Source organism: Mobula birostris, chromosome 11 (assembly GCF_030028105.1).
Source record: "Mobula birostris isolate sMobBir1 chromosome 11, sMobBir1.hap1, whole genome shotgun sequence".
Classification (NCBI taxonomy): domain Eukaryota; kingdom Metazoa; phylum Chordata; class Chondrichthyes; order Myliobatiformes; family Myliobatidae; genus Mobula; species Mobula birostris.
The window spans coordinates 25,564,639-25,582,870 of NC_092380.1; the positions used below are offsets into that span (position 1 = coordinate 25,564,639).

At 43.9% G+C, this 18,232-nt stretch overlaps 1 protein-coding gene across 1 annotated transcript in view; it reads left to right on the forward strand.

The window, feature by feature from the left end:
• Window positions 1-18,232, forward strand: part of LOC140204644 (vesicular glutamate transporter 1-like) — a 122,975-nt gene that overhangs the window by 65,975 nt on the left and 38,768 nt on the right. Inside the window, 2 exon segments of the mRNA XM_072271341.1 lie at window positions 5,087-5,339; window positions 8,943-9,061. Of these exon segments, the coding sequence (XP_072127442.1) occupies window positions 5,087-5,339; window positions 8,943-9,061 (372 nt within the window).

Sequence of the window (18,232 nt, forward strand, 5' to 3'; positions counted from 1 at the left end):
TTGGAGTAAATTAGACTAAATTAGTAAATTGGTTTGAAACATGATCTATAGATTATAGACGTGCTTAGAAACAATTAATGGTAACAAAATTAAACTATTTTCCCCAATCACCAATTTGGATGGATATTAGTTGTGCTGTAGTCCAAGGAGCCAAGCCTTCTCCTGCTCACCCCCACTACAGAAACTACACCACAACAAACCCTTCCTGTTCACCTCCACTGTTAAACCACAATGAGATCACCAACCTCTCGTTTCCTTGCACTGTCTGATCGTAGTGCAGTCACTCAAATCGATCGAGTTATGCTCTTCATGGAGGACAGCTGTGCATGCCTTTATTTAATGTGGGGAGATCGATGCATAGGCAGCCACCATGTGGTCCATGCCAGATTGGTGTCGGGGTCTAGTGACATGGAATACAAGATGACTGCTGCGGCTTTCTGTCCCCTTCACTGCCGTTGTGATGTGTCATCATCTCCCACCAACTCCACCGCTGAGGTCTTGGTTGGATCGCTCTTTGTCTAGAACCTCCTTCTTGACGTTACTGCCATGGGCTACCCCATCAGGAACTAAGCACCAAACAGCTAAACTCCAGACAGCATTGCTCTGGGAATCTTAGGCGCCCACAAGCCTCTCCACCACAACAAAGTGACAATCCTCAGTGAAAATCACACCACAGTGGATCACCCCATTCCTGTTCACTCCCTCTGACATAAATGTGTTGTTTTGTGGCAACAGTTCAGCGCAAGACATAAAAGATTACTATAAGTTACAAAAATAAGTATTATAAAAGCAGCAAAGTGTGTTAGTATTCATGGGTTCACGGACTGTTCAGAAATCTGATGGCAAAGAAAAAGAAACTGTTCTTAAAATGTTGAAAGTAGGTCTTCAGGCCCTACATCCTTTGCCAAAGTTGAGTACAAGGTCGATGTGGTAACACCTAACCAGCTGCTCTATCTTGTTCCTGTACTCCTCCTTCCCATCGTCTGAGATTCTGCCAACGACAGTGCCGTCATTGCAGAATTTATAGATGCTGATTGAGCCGTGCCCAGCCACACAGTCACGAGTGTAGAGAGAGCAGAGCAGTGGGCTAGGCACGTATATTGAGGTGTGGCTGTGTTAATAGTCAGCAGGGAGCCAAACGATTTTATAGTCAATAGCCTCTTTTTTTTTAATTAACCCTGCCCCATCCTTACAGATTCCTGAATGTCACAGAAAATACCAGCAGGCAGAAGTCTTCCCTCTCACACTTACTACACAGACACTCTGCTGGGTGTTACCCACCCACTTTGTGTGAGGTTGAGTGTTGGCTTCAACTCTCCAGGACTGAGCAAATTGTTAGGAAGGACATTTGTCGATGGACAGATCAGTTAGCAACCAGACTGCGTGCTCTTTGTGTAATGTATCCAGGCTCCTATCTCAACGATTAGACAGACTACGCCATCAGTATTTAGCAGGTTGCTATTTTTATCTTCAGTTTTGCTGAAGCCTTGATCCATCTTTAATCCCGATTACTGTGCGGTGTGTCTTTGCAAAGTGGACTTGTGTTTATCGAGATTGATTATTCCTCTCATAAATAAAACCTGCTGGGAGATTAATCTTGTCCGATGCTAAAATCACTCATCGTCGTGACATTGATGACGCATTGAATATATCTATTATTTTCTGCAGCTTTGGGAAATTCAGTGTGCTCGGTTTTACAGGTTGCAAAGTTTGATACGACCCGATGGTGTCCAAAAATAGAACATAGAACACTACAGCATAGTACAGGACCTTTGGCCCATTGCATTATGCTGACCTTTTGACCTACTCTAAGATCAATCAAACCCTTCCCTCCCACATAGCCCTCCATCTTTCTATCATCCATGTGCCTATCTAAGAATTTCTTAATGCCCTTAATGTACCTGCCTGTACTGTCACCCCTGGCACTCACCACTCTGTGTAAAAAAACTTACCTCTGCCATCCCCTCTAAGCTCTCCTCCAATCACCTTAAAATTATGCCCCCAAGTACTAGCCATTTCTGCTCTAAGAGCAAGTCTCTGGATATCCACTCTATCAATGCCTCTTATTTTATACATCTCTATCAAGTCACCTCTCATCCTCCTTCACTCCAAAGAGAAAATACCTAGCTCAATCAACCTGTCCTCATAAGACATGTTCTGTAATTCAGTCTGCATCCTGATAAATCTTTTCTGCACCCTCTCTAAATCTTCCACATCCTTCCAATGTAGCGACCAGAACTGAACCTGAATGTCATCTAACCAGAGTTTTTTTAGAGCTGCAACATTACCTCATGTCTCTTGAACTCAATTCCCTGACTAATGAAGACCAATAAACTGTACACTTTCTTAATCACCCTATCAACTTGCACAGAAACTTTGAGGGATCTTAGAACGTGGACCCCAAGATCCCTCTGTTTCTCCACACTGTTAAGAATTTTGCCTTTAACCCTGTAATCTGCCTTCAGATTTGACCTTGCAAAGTGATTCACTTCACTCTTCCTTGGATTGAACTCCATCTGCCACTTCCTGGCCAAGCTTGCATCTTGTCAATGTTCTGTTGTAACCTATAATGCTTTCTACGCTACCCACAGCACCGCCAGCCTTTGTGTCACGTGCAGACTCACAAACTCACTCCACTTCCTCATCCGTTCATTTATAAAAATCACAAAGAGCAGGGGTTCCAGAACAGATCCCCATGGAACACCACTGGTCACCGACCTCCAGGCAGAATACAGAATGCTCTAAGTACTCCCACCCCCTGCCTTCTGTGGCAAGCCAGTTCTGAATCCAGAAGTCTAACACGTTGATCCAGGGTTTGAATAGAGAATCAACATGTTTTCAAGGACAAGGTGAACACAAGAAGGGGAAGGATGGACTGACAGTCAGTTACCAAAAGTAATCACTCAGAAGGAAGTCAGGAGACTCTTCATCCACAGAGTGTGGAACTCAGTGAGTGAAATGGGCACTGATCTATTCATAAGTTTGTATTACATTTTTTTAGAACAGAACATGTGCTGTAGGGTGAAACAAAAAGGGTGAGACAAGGCTTGTGTGAAGTGTTGACCAGTTTGATCAAATGGCCATTTAAAGTGATGTGAAGTCAGTCCTGGGTCGATGTGCCATGCAAGGTCTTAGTGCTACAACCTCTCCCTGCCCACAAACCTGCTTCATCTCTGACTCTGTATCCCTCTTCAAAACACATTGCTTGTTATCTTAGGTCCTAGAGCATTACAGCACAGACACAGGCTCTTGGACCCATCTAGTCCATGCCAACCATGATGCCCACCAAACCAGTCCCAATTTCCTGCATTCAGGCCATATCCCTCCAAGGTCTACCCTCCATGTCCCTATCCAAATGCTTCCCGGGATGGTGCTGGCGACATACGGCGACATTCTGCGGGCAGCTCACAAAACTGCTAGATATACTTCTTCTGAGCTATGATCACAGCAAGCCGCAACCCTTCAGAATAAAAGGTGTACTTTTGAACCACCTATATCAGCTAGCAATCTTGCAATTTTACAACCTCGTGAGGGATTCAACAAACTTGACTCTCAGGAGTGCAGGTACAGCCCCTTGAAGACGAGGGTCAGCCATCACTGGACCAGACTTCAAGCCAGATTAAAGCGACAAGGCCCGAGAGTGGAAAACAAATTGGTGTTCAGACCCATCACTCCACGGAAGCGAGAAGATATCTTTTCCCAAGGATTGATTATTACTGGTTTCAGACCCTGTGTAATCCCCACACCCTGCTTAACGGTGTGCCTATTGACAATGCTGTGTCAACCTTTAATCTTGGGAGTGGTGGCCAAGTGACTGACCTTCTTCAAACCATCACCCCTATAGCATGCAAAGTCAGTTGACCCACAGATCAGAACGACTGGAACTTATGGCAGGAACTGCCTGGTATAACCAAGAAATAGCTCCAGAAAGTTTTGAGGGGTGACTTGAAAAAGGCTTATAAGATGATAAAAGGCATGCTGCAGATCAAGTGGACAGCCAGAGGCTTCCACAGGGTGAAAATTGCTTGTACAAGGTTTTGGGAGGAAATGAGGTGGGGGGGCTGTCAAAATTAAGATTTTTACACAGAGGTTGGGGATGAGTGGAACACCCTACCAGGGCTGGTGGTAGAAGCAGATACATTAGGGATATTTAAGATGCCCTTAGGTGGGCACACAGATAATGGAGAAATGGAGGGTTATATAGGAGGGAAGGATTAGGTTGATTTTAGGATGGATTAAAGAGGAGAAGATGGCAGCGTGACACAGCATGCTCAGCCGTTCCGAATCCGGATTTGATGGAGACAGCCGTGAGAAGCACGGAGGAACACCTGGAGAAACTTCTGAAATGCCCGCTTTGCTGCCGCTGCTACTGCGTGATCGAGAATCTCCGGAGGGGAAGGCCCCAAATCCTCGGCTTTGCCTATTGCCTGTTGCTGGGGCCGGGGTTGAAGCGCTCGGCAGAGGTGGTGCTCGGTGCTCGGTGTCGGAAAGCTGGTCGGAGGCTCGGAGTTTTCGGACGGACTCGGAGTCGGACTGCGGTCGGATGCTTCCAGGATGCTGCAGCGGCAAGTTGGCGGCGCTGGAGGTTTACCATCTGCGTGAGATAATGGGACTTTCGAGGGACTTTGAGACTTTTACCGTGCTATGGTTTGTTCTTATCAAATTATGGTATTGCTTTGCACTGTTGTAACTATATGTTATAATTATATGGTTTTGTTAGTTTTTAAGTCAGTTTGTCATGTGTTTCTGTGATATCATTCTGGAAAAACTTCGTATCATTTCTTAATGCATGCATTACTAAATGACAATAAAAGAGGACTGCGTGTCCTCATAATCTAACCTAATCTAATCTAAAAGGTCGGTACAACATTGTGGTCCGAAGGGCCTGTATTGTTGCAGTACTGTGCTATGTTCTAAAAGGTCAGTGAGAGGCAGATAGAAATATGCAAATTAAATTGCAGTCGCCAGATTTGATTGGTAGGGGACTTACACAGCCATCTCCTCATTGGCTGGGGGAGCAGAGCTGTTAAACTCAGCCTTTCTCCGGTCATTAATCCCTTGTTTTCTCACATGCCCATTCACACAGGATCCTGGAGAAGCGTCAGAATGTCGGCGAGACCATCGAGCTGACGGAGGAGGGCCGCGCAGTCGGGGTGGACGAGAAGCAGAAGCCTCTCTGGGACTGCACCTGCTTCGGGCTGCCCAAGCGTTACATCATCGCCATCATGAGCGGCCTGGGATTCTGCATCTCGTTCGGGATTCGCTGTAACCTGGGGGTGGCCATCGTCAGCATGGTCAACAACAAAACGGTCTACAGGGACGGGAAGCTGGTCATGGAGGTGAGGAGAATGCCGGCACTACCACCACCCCCCAAGCCGTCAGCCACTCGTCCCCAAAGCCCCTCAGCACTCTTCATCCCTCCTAAGCACGGCCACGTTACACTTACACTCCGCACCTCATACTTACACAGATGCAGTCACTGTCCTGCTGTGTTTCCATATATCCTGCTGATACCTAGAAGAGTTTCTCTTGCCAAGAGTCACTTTGTGACTTTATCATTTCCTGTCAGTCACCTTATGTACAGATACTCCTGCAGCTGGCATCACTTTGTATACCTATAATCAGTTTATGTATAGAAACCAATCTTGTGTATATATATATATTATTGTGTTTTATAGAATTGCTTTTATATTTATATTTGTTGTAGGTGTTATGCTTATTATATCTTTTTATGCTGTAGTGGATCCAGAGTAGTAATCATTTTGTTCTGACCTTTACACTCTTGTAGTAAAGAATGACAGTAAACAATCTTGAATCTTGAATCTTAAATCTTGATTCACATTCTGACAAGAAGTCACCCCTGCCTCTCTCCTTCCACCCTCCAAAGGTCACGGTGAGGGGGGAAAAGTTTAAAAGGGACTTGTAATCTCTGCAGACTGTTGTGCATGAAAATCCCAGGAGATCAGCAGTTTCTGAGATACTCAAACCACCCCATCTGGCACCAACAGTCAAAGCCACTGAGATCACATTTTTTCCTCATTCTGATGTTTGGTCTGAACAACAACTAAACCCCTTGACCATGTCTGAATGTTTTTATGCGTTGGGTCACAGCCACATGATTTGCTCATATGATATTTGCATTAATGAGCAGGTGCACAGGTGTACCTAATAAAGTGGCCTCTGGGTGAATAAAACAGGACCAAGAGTCCTCAAACCTACTCCTTACCTCCCCCCATTCAATACAACCACGGCTAATCTGCCCCGAGCCTTCCCTCTTCTCCTGTGCCAGTTCCCCACAACCCTCAATTCCACAATCTTTCAAAAATGTTTCTGCCTCCTCTTTAAGCACCCCAGGATTGAGCCTCCTATATCCTGCAGGTTAGAGAGATCCAGAAGTTTCACTACTCCAAATGAATGAGAGATTATCTCAGAGACATAAAATTCTGAGACAGATTGACAGGTCAAATGTCAAGACAGTGGTTCCTGAAGGACTGGGGATTCTAGAATCAGGGATATTACCTTGGGCAATCGGAAAGATATTTTGAACTGTGATGAGAAGGAAGTGTAGGTAGTGGTAAACCCCTGTATAGTCCCTTTGTCAGTCCAAATATTTCCATCACAGCCCTACTGGTCAAAGGTCAGTGTGTCAATAGAGAATAGATATTAGGTGCAGGAGTAGGCCATTCAGCCCTTCGAGCCAGCACCGCCATTCACTGTGATTATGGCTGATCATCCACAATCGGTACCCTGTTCCTGCCTTCTCCCCATATCCCTTGACTCCGCCATCATTAAGAGCTCTATCTAACTCTTTCTTGAAAGAATCCAGAGAATTGGCCTCCACTGCCTTCTGAGGCAGAACATTCCACAGATCCACAACCCTCTGTGTGAAAAAGTTTTTCCTCAACTCCGTTCTAAATTGCCTACCCCTTATTCTTAAACTGTGGCATCTGGTTCTGGACTCCCCCAACATCGGGAACACGTTTCTTGCCTCAAGCGTGTCCAATCCCGTAATAATCTTATATGTTTCAATCAGATCCCCTCTCATCCTTCTAAATTCCAGTGTATACAAGCCCAGTCGCTCCAATCTTTCAGCATATGACATTCCTGCCATCCCTGAAATTAATCCAGTGAACCTGCGCTGCACTCCTTCCATAGCAAGAATGTCCTTCCTCAAATTTGGTGACCAAAGATGCACACAATACACCAGGTGGGGTCTCACCAGGACCTTAGTCAACCTGCCTAACTAACCAATCCCTCTTATCAATACTGATGATCACATCAGGATGTCCCACATAAAATGCTGGAGGAAATCAGCAGGTCAGGCAGTACCTATGGGAAAGATGCACAATCAACATTTCCTGTAATGTTTCTTGAAACGTTGACTGTACGCTTTTCCATAGATGCAGCCCAGCCTACTGAGTTCCTCCAGCATTTTGTGTGTGCTGCTTGGATTTCCAGCATCTGCAGATTTTCTCTTGTTTGTGATCAGGATGTCACAAATGGTTTTGAAGAATTCCGATTTACAGTGCAAAAGTCTTAGACAGCCTAGATTTTTGATATGGCTTCTGATGGTATGGTCTCAACATCAAGAATGTCTGGGGTTACCTGGAGAGACTGAAACACGCAAGACAGCCGGTGTTTGCAGAAGGACTGTGGCAAGTTCTCCAAGATGCTTGGAATTAATCTACCAGCCAATTTTCTTATAAAACTGCACAACAATGTACCTAAGAGAGTTGATGCAGTTTCAAAGGCAAAGTGTGGTCACACCAAATGTTGATTTGATTTCATTTTTTACTGTTTACTGCTTTTTATTCATTCATTTTTAAATCTTTTTTATTAATTATTATTGAAAATCAACCAAAAAAAATACAGACGTTTGTACATTAATCAAGTCAACATGTCAATATGTACAATGAGAATAAAATTATCAAATAACTGATTGAGAAAGCTAAATAATATATCAATAATAAGAAGAAAAAATAAAATGTTAAAACTATTTTTTTTTGGAAAAAAGAACCCCTACTAACTAAAACAAAAAAAAACCCTACTAACAGAAAAAAAAAGAAAAAAAACCATTGGGAGCACAACCCCGGAGCTATACGCCACACAAGCTTCCATAAAAGAAAAACATCAACCCGCCAACTCAAAACCATTTAAACAAGATTCAGAAGGGAACCATCTTAATTAACTCAAATCAAATGATAGTAGCGGGCAAAAGAACCCCACCTTTTCTCAAAGTCAAATCGAAGATCAAAAGTTCAACTTCTGATTTTCTCCAAACTAAGACATAACACCACCTGAGAGAACCATTGTATCAAAGTGGGAGCAGAGGCATCTTTCCATTTTAATAAAATAGCTCTTCTGGCTAATAACGTAACAAACGCAATTACATGTTGGTCTGATATAGAAATACCATGAATATATTGAGGGATTATACTGAACAAAACTGTCAATTTATTAGGTTGTAAATTAATTTTTAAAGCTTTAGAAATTGTACAGAAAATTGATTTCCAAAACTGTTTCAATACAGAACTGTTTACTGCTTTTTACAGTAATATTTTTGAAAGCTAGAAACTTTTCAATCAATAATTTTTGAAAGCATCTTTGCTTTACAGAATTTGTTTTACAGGTGCTTAAGACTTTTGCACAGTGGTGTAATTAATGTTGGTTTTGATGGAACAATGAAATGATGGTCAGGACACCGAGAAGAGACCTTTCAGGTAGGATTCTGGATCACCTGCACCATCTGAGAGCGCAGATAAGGTCCGGGTGAACATCGTACCCACTGCCACAACTGCAGTCCCTCAGTCCTGCCAGACGTTTCGGTATCAGTAAGCAGGCCACAAACTCACAGCTTGTGCCACGGCATAGGGGAACCAAGCCACACCTGTCACATTGAACGAAGGGAAAGGGCGCTGAATCCCTCTCCCTTTTCTCTGCAGGAAGCCACATTTAACTGGGACCCAGAGACGGTGGGAATGATTCACGGATCCTTCTTCTGGGGGTATATCGTTACGCAGATCCCAGGCGGCTACATTGCACAGAAATTTGCTGCCAACAGGTAAGAGGTTTTCCTATTGCGCCCCAGCTCCTCGTGCTCAGGTGAGAAAGAGCAATTTCAACAACAACCCGTGAATGGTTGATAGGGGGGTAGGTTATCAAACTGTGCAACATTCAATAATCTCCAGATTGCCTTGCACTCAATTCAAGGTAAGATTCCCCAAGCCACTTCACAGCAGTCACAGTGGTCTGTGCTAATGGAGTCATATGGAGCAGTATTGTCCCTTCAGATAATCTACATTTATATTATTAATGGCGTAACTGTCAAGTGTACAATTTGTAATGCACCCACATTTGTTGACAATGCAAAGATAGATTGAAATTAATTGTGAAGAGAATGTACATGATCTGGAGCGAGTAAGTGACTCGGTGTGAAGGTTACAGACAGAGTACAATGTGGAAAGTTGTATTGTTCATTGCAGAGAATAGCATTTTAAACAGTGAGTGTTTGTGCAATATTGCTTGGGCAGTTCTGGTAAATGTAACACAGGAAGCTAACCCCGCAGTCAGCTCAGAAAGTTTATAATTGTAAAGAGATCAAAGTGCAAAAGAACAAGTCTTGGGGTATCTAAATGGTGAAGCAGCTGCTGAAACTTAGTGTTCAGTTGAAGGGTAGCTGGACAAGAGGAGCACTTGTCCATGATGCGCTGACAGTTGCAACCTCCCAGACTTCACACTCCCATTCTGCTGATCAGCTCGGCCAAGATTTCTTCGCGTAAGTCAGCAGCTGGGCGGTGAGAGACTTCGGGCGAGTGAGTCCAGAGTCATTGGCTCCAGAGGGGGGGAGAGGAAAAGGAAACAAAAGTTGCTTGTCCAAAATGACAGCCAGTAAGCCAAATGTATGTAAAGCATAAAATGAAGGCAGAAGCTGGTTCCCTTCGACCTTATCTGGTGCTCCCGGTGCAGTTTCCTCTACATCGGTGAGACCTGATAAAGACTGGGGACCGCTTCATGAAACACTTTTGCTCTGCCCACCACCAAAGGCAGGATCTCTCAGTGACCACCCATTTCAATTTGACTTCCTGTTTCCATTTCAACACACTCAGGTTAGAGGAGCGGCACTTCATATCCCATCTGGGTAGCCTTCAACCTGCCGGCAGGAGCAGCAATTTCTCTATCTTCTGGAAATGTTTTCCCTGTCCCTTTCTCTCTTTTTCCATTGCCCATTCTGGTCCCTTCCTATTCCTTCTCCCCTCCTCACCTGCCTATCCCTCCCCCCAGTTCCTCTTCTTCTTCCCTTTCTTCAATGATCCACCCTCCACTCCTACCAGATTCTTCCTTTTTCACCCCTTTACCTCTTCCACCTATCACCTCCCAGCTTCTTACTTCATACCCCTTCCCCCAGCTGCTCACCTTCCCTCACCCTCACCCGGTCTCACCCATCACCTGCCAGCTTGTACCCGATCCCCTCCCTAAATCTTCTTATTCTGGCTCTGCCCTTCCTTTCTAGTACTGATGAGGGACCCAGACCAAAACATTGACTGTTCATCACCCTCCATAGATGCTGCCTGATTTTGTTGAGGACATTACCAAGTAAAGTGATGAAGGCAAGGCAGTGGATGTTGTCTACATGGACGTTAGCAAGGCCCTTGACAGGGTCCCGAACAGGAGGTTGGTCAAGAAGGTTCAGTCGCTCGGCAAGATGAGGTAGTAAATTGAATTAGACATTGGCTTCGTAGAAAAATCCAGAGATTGATGGTAGATGGTTGCCTCTCTGACTGGAGGCCTGTGACTAGTGGAGTGCCGCAGGGATGGGTGCTGGGTCTGTTGTTGTTTGTCATCTATATCAACAATCTGGATGATAATATGATAAACTGGATCAGCAAATGTGCAGATACAACCAAGATTGGGGATGTAGTGGACAGCAAGTAAGACTACCAAGGCTTGCAACATGATCTGGACCAGCTGGAAAAATGGGCTGAAAAATGGCAGATGAACGTATTTACAGTCCATTCCCTTTAAAATAACTTATGATAATTTTTCCTTTCTTGGTGTGACTATTACAAAAAACCCAGATAACCCTTTGCAAGTGAATTGGCAAAGCAAAGTTGAGCAGGTTAAAACCAATATTGACTTTTGGAAAACCATTCCAATTTCTTTGGTGGGGAGGGTTAACGCAATCAAGATGATTGTACTGCCGCGATTTCTTCATCTTTTCCAGTCAATTCCATGTTTTATTCCTCTGTCATATTTTAAGCAATTGGATTCAATTATTATATCCTTCATTTGGAATTATAAAGCCATTGGAATTACTAAAAAACACTTGTCAAAGCTCAAGGAAGCAGGTGGTTTTGCCCTACTAAATGTTAAAATGTATTACTAGGCTGTGCACCTATCCATTCTTGCATGGTGGAACTAAGGCCCACCCTCTACCTCAGACTCGTGCCCAGCATGGTTACTCATAGAGCGAATGCTATGTAAGGAGACTTCCTTACCAGCTCCCCTTAAGAGCCCCACTGTAGTTAATAAGTCACATTTTAGTAACAGCTTCGTGGCTGGCAGTACTATAAGAATTTGGAAGCAGGTTCATCTACACATTAAGGCCCCAAAAGCTTACATTGACTCTCCGATTTGTGACAATTATTCCTTTTTGCCTGACCTGGATGATACTGTTTTTTCTACCTGGAAACAGAGAGGCATCTGTAGTGTAGGTGACCTATATATTAATGGAAACTTTGCCTCATTTGCGCAGTTACAAGCAGTTTACAATATCCTTGCAACTAGTTTTTTCAGATATTTACAAATTCGAGATTATGTTAGGAAATATATACCTAACTTCGAAGTTTTAGACAAACATGAGTCCCTGGAGGCAATAAATAAATTTGATCCTGTTATTCGAAGTGTGGTATCCGATTTTTATCAGATCCTACATAATGGAGCTCAGGTGAATACTGCAGGTTTTAAACAGGCATGGGTGGATGAATTGGGTGTAGAACTGACAGAGGAGGTCTGGGATGAGTGTCTAGAGAGTATATATGATTGTTCAGTCAACGTCAGACACTGACATATACAGTTTAAAACATACATAGACTCCATTATTCAAAAGAGAAGTTGCACAGTTTCCACCCTGATGTTTCACCAGTTTGTAATAGATGTAAATCTGTGAACAGTAACTTGTCACATTCATTCTGGTCATGTTGTAAGCTTTATGCATACTAGAAAAGTATTTTTCACTGTTTCTCTGAGGCTTTTGGGAAGCAGTGGGAACCAAACCCACTCATAGCCATCTTTGGAGCAACAAGTTCCCTATCTTCAGCTAATGTATGAAAAAATGGCTGTATTATTTGGAATGGTGATTGCTAAGAAGTTAATCTTGCAAATGTGGAAAATGGACTCTGTGCCTACGTACGATCTGTGGCTGAGAGAACTGGCAACTATTTCACATTTGGAGAGACTGAGAACTATGTAATGAGGACAGAGGGGACATCTTTGAAAGGATTTGGGGCCCTGTATTGGACTTTCTCACGGGGTGAGGACTGAGGTTTTTTGGTGCGGTGGACCTCTGCTGTGTACGTTTACTTTTGCCTTTATATTTTTCTCCCTTTTGCGGCTCAATATTTAATTTGATTTTGTTATGGTTGTGGTTTTTGTGGATGTGCTGTTTTTTTGTTTGTTTGTAATAAATAAAAATAAAAATAAAAATAAATGTTTAAATGACAGATGGAATTTAATGCAGACAAATGAGAGGTGTTGTACTTCGTAGAACCAACCAGGGTAGGTCTTACATGGTGAGCAGTAGGGCACAGAGGAGTGCGGTGGAACAGAGGGATCTGCGAATACAGACCCATAATTCCTTGAAAGTGGCGTCACAGGTAGATAGGGTCATAAAGCTTCTGGCACATTGGCCTTCATAAATGAATATATTGAGTACAGGAGTTGGAATGTTACGTTGAAATTGTTTCAGACTTTGCTGAGGCCTAATTCGAAGTACCGTGTGCAGTTTTAGTCACCTACCTACAGGACAGATGTAAGTAAGATTGAAAGAGTGCAGAGATAATTCACAACGATGTTGCCAGTATAAGGACCTGAGTTATAGGAAGAAAATGAATATATTAGGACTTTCTTCCTGGGAAATAGAAGATTGAGGGGCGATTTGACGGAGGTATACAAAATGGTGAGGGGTCTAGATAGAGTAAATGCTTTGTTCACTGAGGTTGGATGAGACTAGAGGTCATGGTGTTAAGGTTGAAAGTTGAAATGCTTAAGGGGAACATGATGGGGAATGTCTTCACTCAGAGTATGGGGAATGAGCTGCCAGCATCAGTGATGGATGTGGGGGTGATTTCAACATTAATCAGCCTAGTCCCATTGACCCGCACCTGGACCATAGCTCTCCATACCCCTCCGATTAATGGTTTGCCACATACTAGATGGGCTGAATGGCCTGTTTCTGTGCTGTGGTGTTCTATGAATGTATTCTTTGACTCTATGACTTGCTACGTTCATCCAGCATTTTGTGTGTAGGTTGCTCTGTTTAGCTTTTGCATTTTAAATTTTTTCTAAAATATTTATGCTCCAGCTCCCTGTCAACAATTGTCATGGAAACCCAAGTGATGATTCCAAGCTTGCTCTGTACTCCTGGGTTTGATAGATTGTGGAAGGGTGTGGTGTAGGTGCAGGAAGACATGAAGCCACAGCTGGATTTGATAACGAAGATGAGAGTTGTCATGTTCAGCTCCAGTATAAGCCAGTCCAGGTCAGTGATGTTAAGATGATAGATGTATGGGATGGAAAGAAGACTAGAAACAGAGCTCATAACAGTGACAAGGTCATCCCAAATGGAACGTTATGAACCAACTCTGCTGTGATTAATGAAGCCAATTGGGAGAAGGTGGTTGAGAGGGATAATATAGTACATATAGGCATCCGTTAGTCTCATGAGACCATGGATTTGTGCCTTGGAAGGTTTCCAGGGCGCAGGCCTGGGCAAGGTTGCATGGAAGACCAGCAGTTGCCCATGCTGCAAGTCTACCCCCTCCACACCACCGATGTTGTCCAAGGGAAGGGCATTAGGACCCATACAGCTTCGCACTGGTGTCGTCGCAGAGCAAAGGACACACACGCTGCCTCAGCCAAGGCTCGAACTAGCGACCTTCAAATCACTAGACGAACGCCTTAACCATTTGGCCACGTGCCAACACAGAGGGATAATAATCAACCATGATTGAATGGTGGAGAAGACTCAATGGATCAAATGGCCTAATTCTGCTCCTATGTCTTACGATCTTATGGTCTAACTCTAAACACTCCTTGCCTTTGTGCCGTCCTATCTCTATAATTTCCTTCAACCATACAACCCTCCCAGATCCCTCCTAATTCTGGCCTTGTGATCATCACCAGCTTTCAAATCTTCAGGTTCGGTGTAAATAAACATCCCCTTCTTCCAGATACTTCCCTCCAATCACCTTAAAATTATGTACCCTCTTATTAGCGATTTCCACCCTGGGGAAAAGTCTCTGGCTGTCCACTCGATCTATGTCTTGTATGCCTCTATCAAGTTATCTCTCATCCTTCTTCTCTCCAAAGAGAAAAGCTCACTCAGACTATCGTCATAAGCCATGTTCTCTAATCCAGCCAGCATACTGCTAAATCTCCTCTGCACCCTCTCTAAAGCTTCCACATCCTTCTTATAACTAAGTTCAAAAATTCAAAGTAAATTTATTATCGAAGTACATATATGTCACCATATAGAACCCTGAGATTCGTTTTCTTGCAGGCATACACTGTAAATCCAAAACACAAATTAGAATCAGTGAAAGACCCGCAGAACAGACAATAAACCAAGTGAAAAAGGCAACAAACTATACAAATACAAATTAATATAATAATAATATTCAAGGCGAATGCGGAAGGTATGCGCCAACTGCTTGCTTTTTGATCACTGGTGGGAGGGATCACTCTGCTACAGACAAGGGGGGAGTGATTTTTGATTGCTAATGGGATTGCTCTGCTGTGGAGAGAGGAGATTCCCTTTTGATCGCTGGAGGGATCACTCTGCTACAGTAGGGGGAGACTGCCTTTTGATCGATGGTGGGTTCACTCTGTGGAGAGAGAAAGGCCTGCATCTGGGCCCGGAGAACGTTACCTAGGTTTTCTGCGTTTTGAATACGGACTTGGACTGTGGACTTTTTTTCAGTCTTTTAGTTTTTTATATTCTGTGTTTTTCACCTGATCTTTCTAATTTTTTTGTGTGTGGGATTGAGGGGGATTTGGGGGTCAACATGCCTGTTTTATTTTTGATTCTTTTTTTTGTGCCGGGAGAGGGATTTGGGGGTTAATGATCGTGCTGCTGTTCTTTTCTTTCTTGGTTTCGTGGCTATCTGGAGAAGAATTTCAGAGCTATGTACTTTGATAATAAATGAACCTTTGAACCTTTTTTTTGATCCTTTGAATAATCATCATAACAAATAAATATGCAATAAAAATTGAGAATGTGAGATGACAAGTCCTGTGCTGTCTCTCTCTACAACTCTGCCAGACTCTTGGACTAAGTTGCTAAAGAAACATTCAAATTTAGGTTCAAGGTTCAAAGTTCGAAGTTCGAAGTAAATTTGTTACCAAAATATATATGTATACTAACCAAGGAAAAGGTTTCTGGCCATCCATTTCAATCTTTGCCTCATCTTCTTGTAAACCTCTGTCATATAACATCTAATCCTCCTTCGCTCCAAAGAGAAAACCCATAAGATCATAAAACATTAAAGCTGGAATGTGACCATTTGGCCCACTGGGTCTGCTCTGCCATTCCAACATGGATGACTTATTCTCTCTCTCAACCCCATTCTCCTGCCTTCTTCCCGTAACCTTTGATGCCCTGACTCACTCAATCTATCCTCATAAGACATATTCTCCGGTCCAGGCAGCTTCCCAGTAAATTGGTGTGAGCGGTGTTGATGGTCAGCAGGGACTCGGTGGGCTGGAAGAGCTGTTCCCATGATGTATCTTCCTAATCAAGGAAATATAGGTCCCCTCCCCAGAGACGGAGTTCGTGTCATCAGAACCAGGGAAAGACAAACATCACTCTGATCTTCCCTTTCATTTGGAGAGACAGAATTGCATATTAAACAAGTGATTAAATATTTCATTGAGGTAGGATATCCAGCTGGGAGGCTGACGTTAAGATTATTTAACAGTTCCTGAAACCTCGTGCCTAGCAATTGGCACCTTGCCCAGGCATGGAGTGCACCAGCTGCCAGACTTTCAGACCATCTGATAATTTATTCTTCTTTTCCCAGATCTTTGCCTTCTGTTGTGTGTGTGCTTTCCGCTGCTCAGAGCTGAGTGCTGGTAAAAGGCTTAGAATCTTAGATGTTCAGTTGCATCCACGACTCTCACTCCCAGACCTCTCAAAAATGTGTTTCCTTCCTCAGCAAGTCAGGCAGCATCTATAGAGGGGAATAAACAGTCAATGTTTCGGGCCGAGACCTTTTATCCAGGGTATTGGCCTGAATTGTCGACTGCTTATTCCTTTCCATGGACGCTACCTGAGCTGCAGAGTTCCTCCATGTGCATTGCTTATGATTTCCAGCATCTGCAGAATCTCTTGCGTTTAGTGTTTGCTTCCTCGTTGAATACCCCAGTGACTCAGCTTTGCAATACAATGTAGAACACAGAACAGAATAGTACAATGCAGGAACAGGTATATCTGTGCCAAACACCATGCCCAATGAAACTAAATCCGCTCTGCCTGCAAATGACCAGATGCCTCCATTCCCTGCATACTTATCTGCCTACATAAAACCCTCTTAAACACCACTATCATGTCCACTTTCAGAATTCAGGCTCATTTATTTATTACTAGTACATCAAAATGTACAGTGAAATGCCTTATCCTTGTAAGCGGAACAAGTGCTACACATGCCCTTACACTTCCTCCCTCACCACCATTCAGGGCCCCAGACAGTCCTTCCAGGTGAGGCGACACTTCACCTGTGAGTCAGCTGGGCTGATATACTGTGTCCGGTGGTCCTGATGTGGCCTTCTATATATTGGTGAGACCCGACGCAGACTGGGAGATTGTTTCGCTGAACACCTACACTCTGTCCACCAGAGAAAGCAGGATCTCCCAATGGCCACACATTTTAATTCCACGTCCCATTCCCATTCAGACATGTCTATCCACGGCCTCCTCTACTGTAAAGATGAAGCCACACTCAAGTTGGAGAAACAACACCTTATATTCCGTCTGGGTAGCCTCCAACCTGATGGCATGAACATTGACTTCTCTAACTTCCGCTAATGCCCCACCTCCCCCTCATACCCCATCCGTTATTTATTTATATACACAAATTCTTTCTCTCTCTCCTTTTTCTCCCTCTGTCCCTCTCACTATACCCCTTGCCCATCCTCTGGGTTCCCCCCCCCTTTTCCTTCTCCCTAAGCTTCCTGTCCCATGAGCCTCTCATATCCCCTTTGCCAATCACCTGTCCAGCTCTTGGCTCCATCCCTCCCCCTCCTGTCTTCTCCTATCATTTTGGATCTCCCCCTCCCCCTCCCACGTTCAAATCTCTTACAATCTCTTCTTTCAGTTAGTCCTGACGAAGGGTCTCAGCCCGAAACATCTCTTCTTAGAGATGCTGCCTGGCCTGCTGCGTTCACTAGCAACTTTGATGTGTGTTGAGTGAAATTCCTCTTTTGGTTTAACAACCAACACAAGCTGAGGGTCGGAATCAGAATCAGATTTAATATCACCGGCATATGTCCTGAAGTTTGTTAGCTTTGCGGCAGCAGTACAATGCAATATATAATATGGGGGGTGGGGGGTGGCTGTGATTTACAGTAAGTCTGTATATTAGATAGTTAAATTAAGTAAGCAGTGCAAAAATAAAAGTAAAAAAGTAGTGAGGTCGTGTTCATGGGTTCAATGTCCATTCAGAAGTCAGATGGCAGAGGGGAAGAAGCTGTTCCTGGATCATTGGGTGTGTTTGGGGGGGGTGGGGGGGGCACAGCCTGCAAGAGTTGTCACCCATTCCAGCACCAACATGGTATGCCCCAAACGACAATAGAACAACAAGGGACAAAACAACGACAGCAAAACAAGCTCCTTTCTTCCCTCCCAACCGTTCACATACTCAGTCCTTCAACCCCAGATCGGGCCTTCTCCAGCCTCCAGTGGAGTTGTGGATTCAGCCTTCTCCAGTGGATTCAGGGCTCCAGTCATCAGGCGTCGACG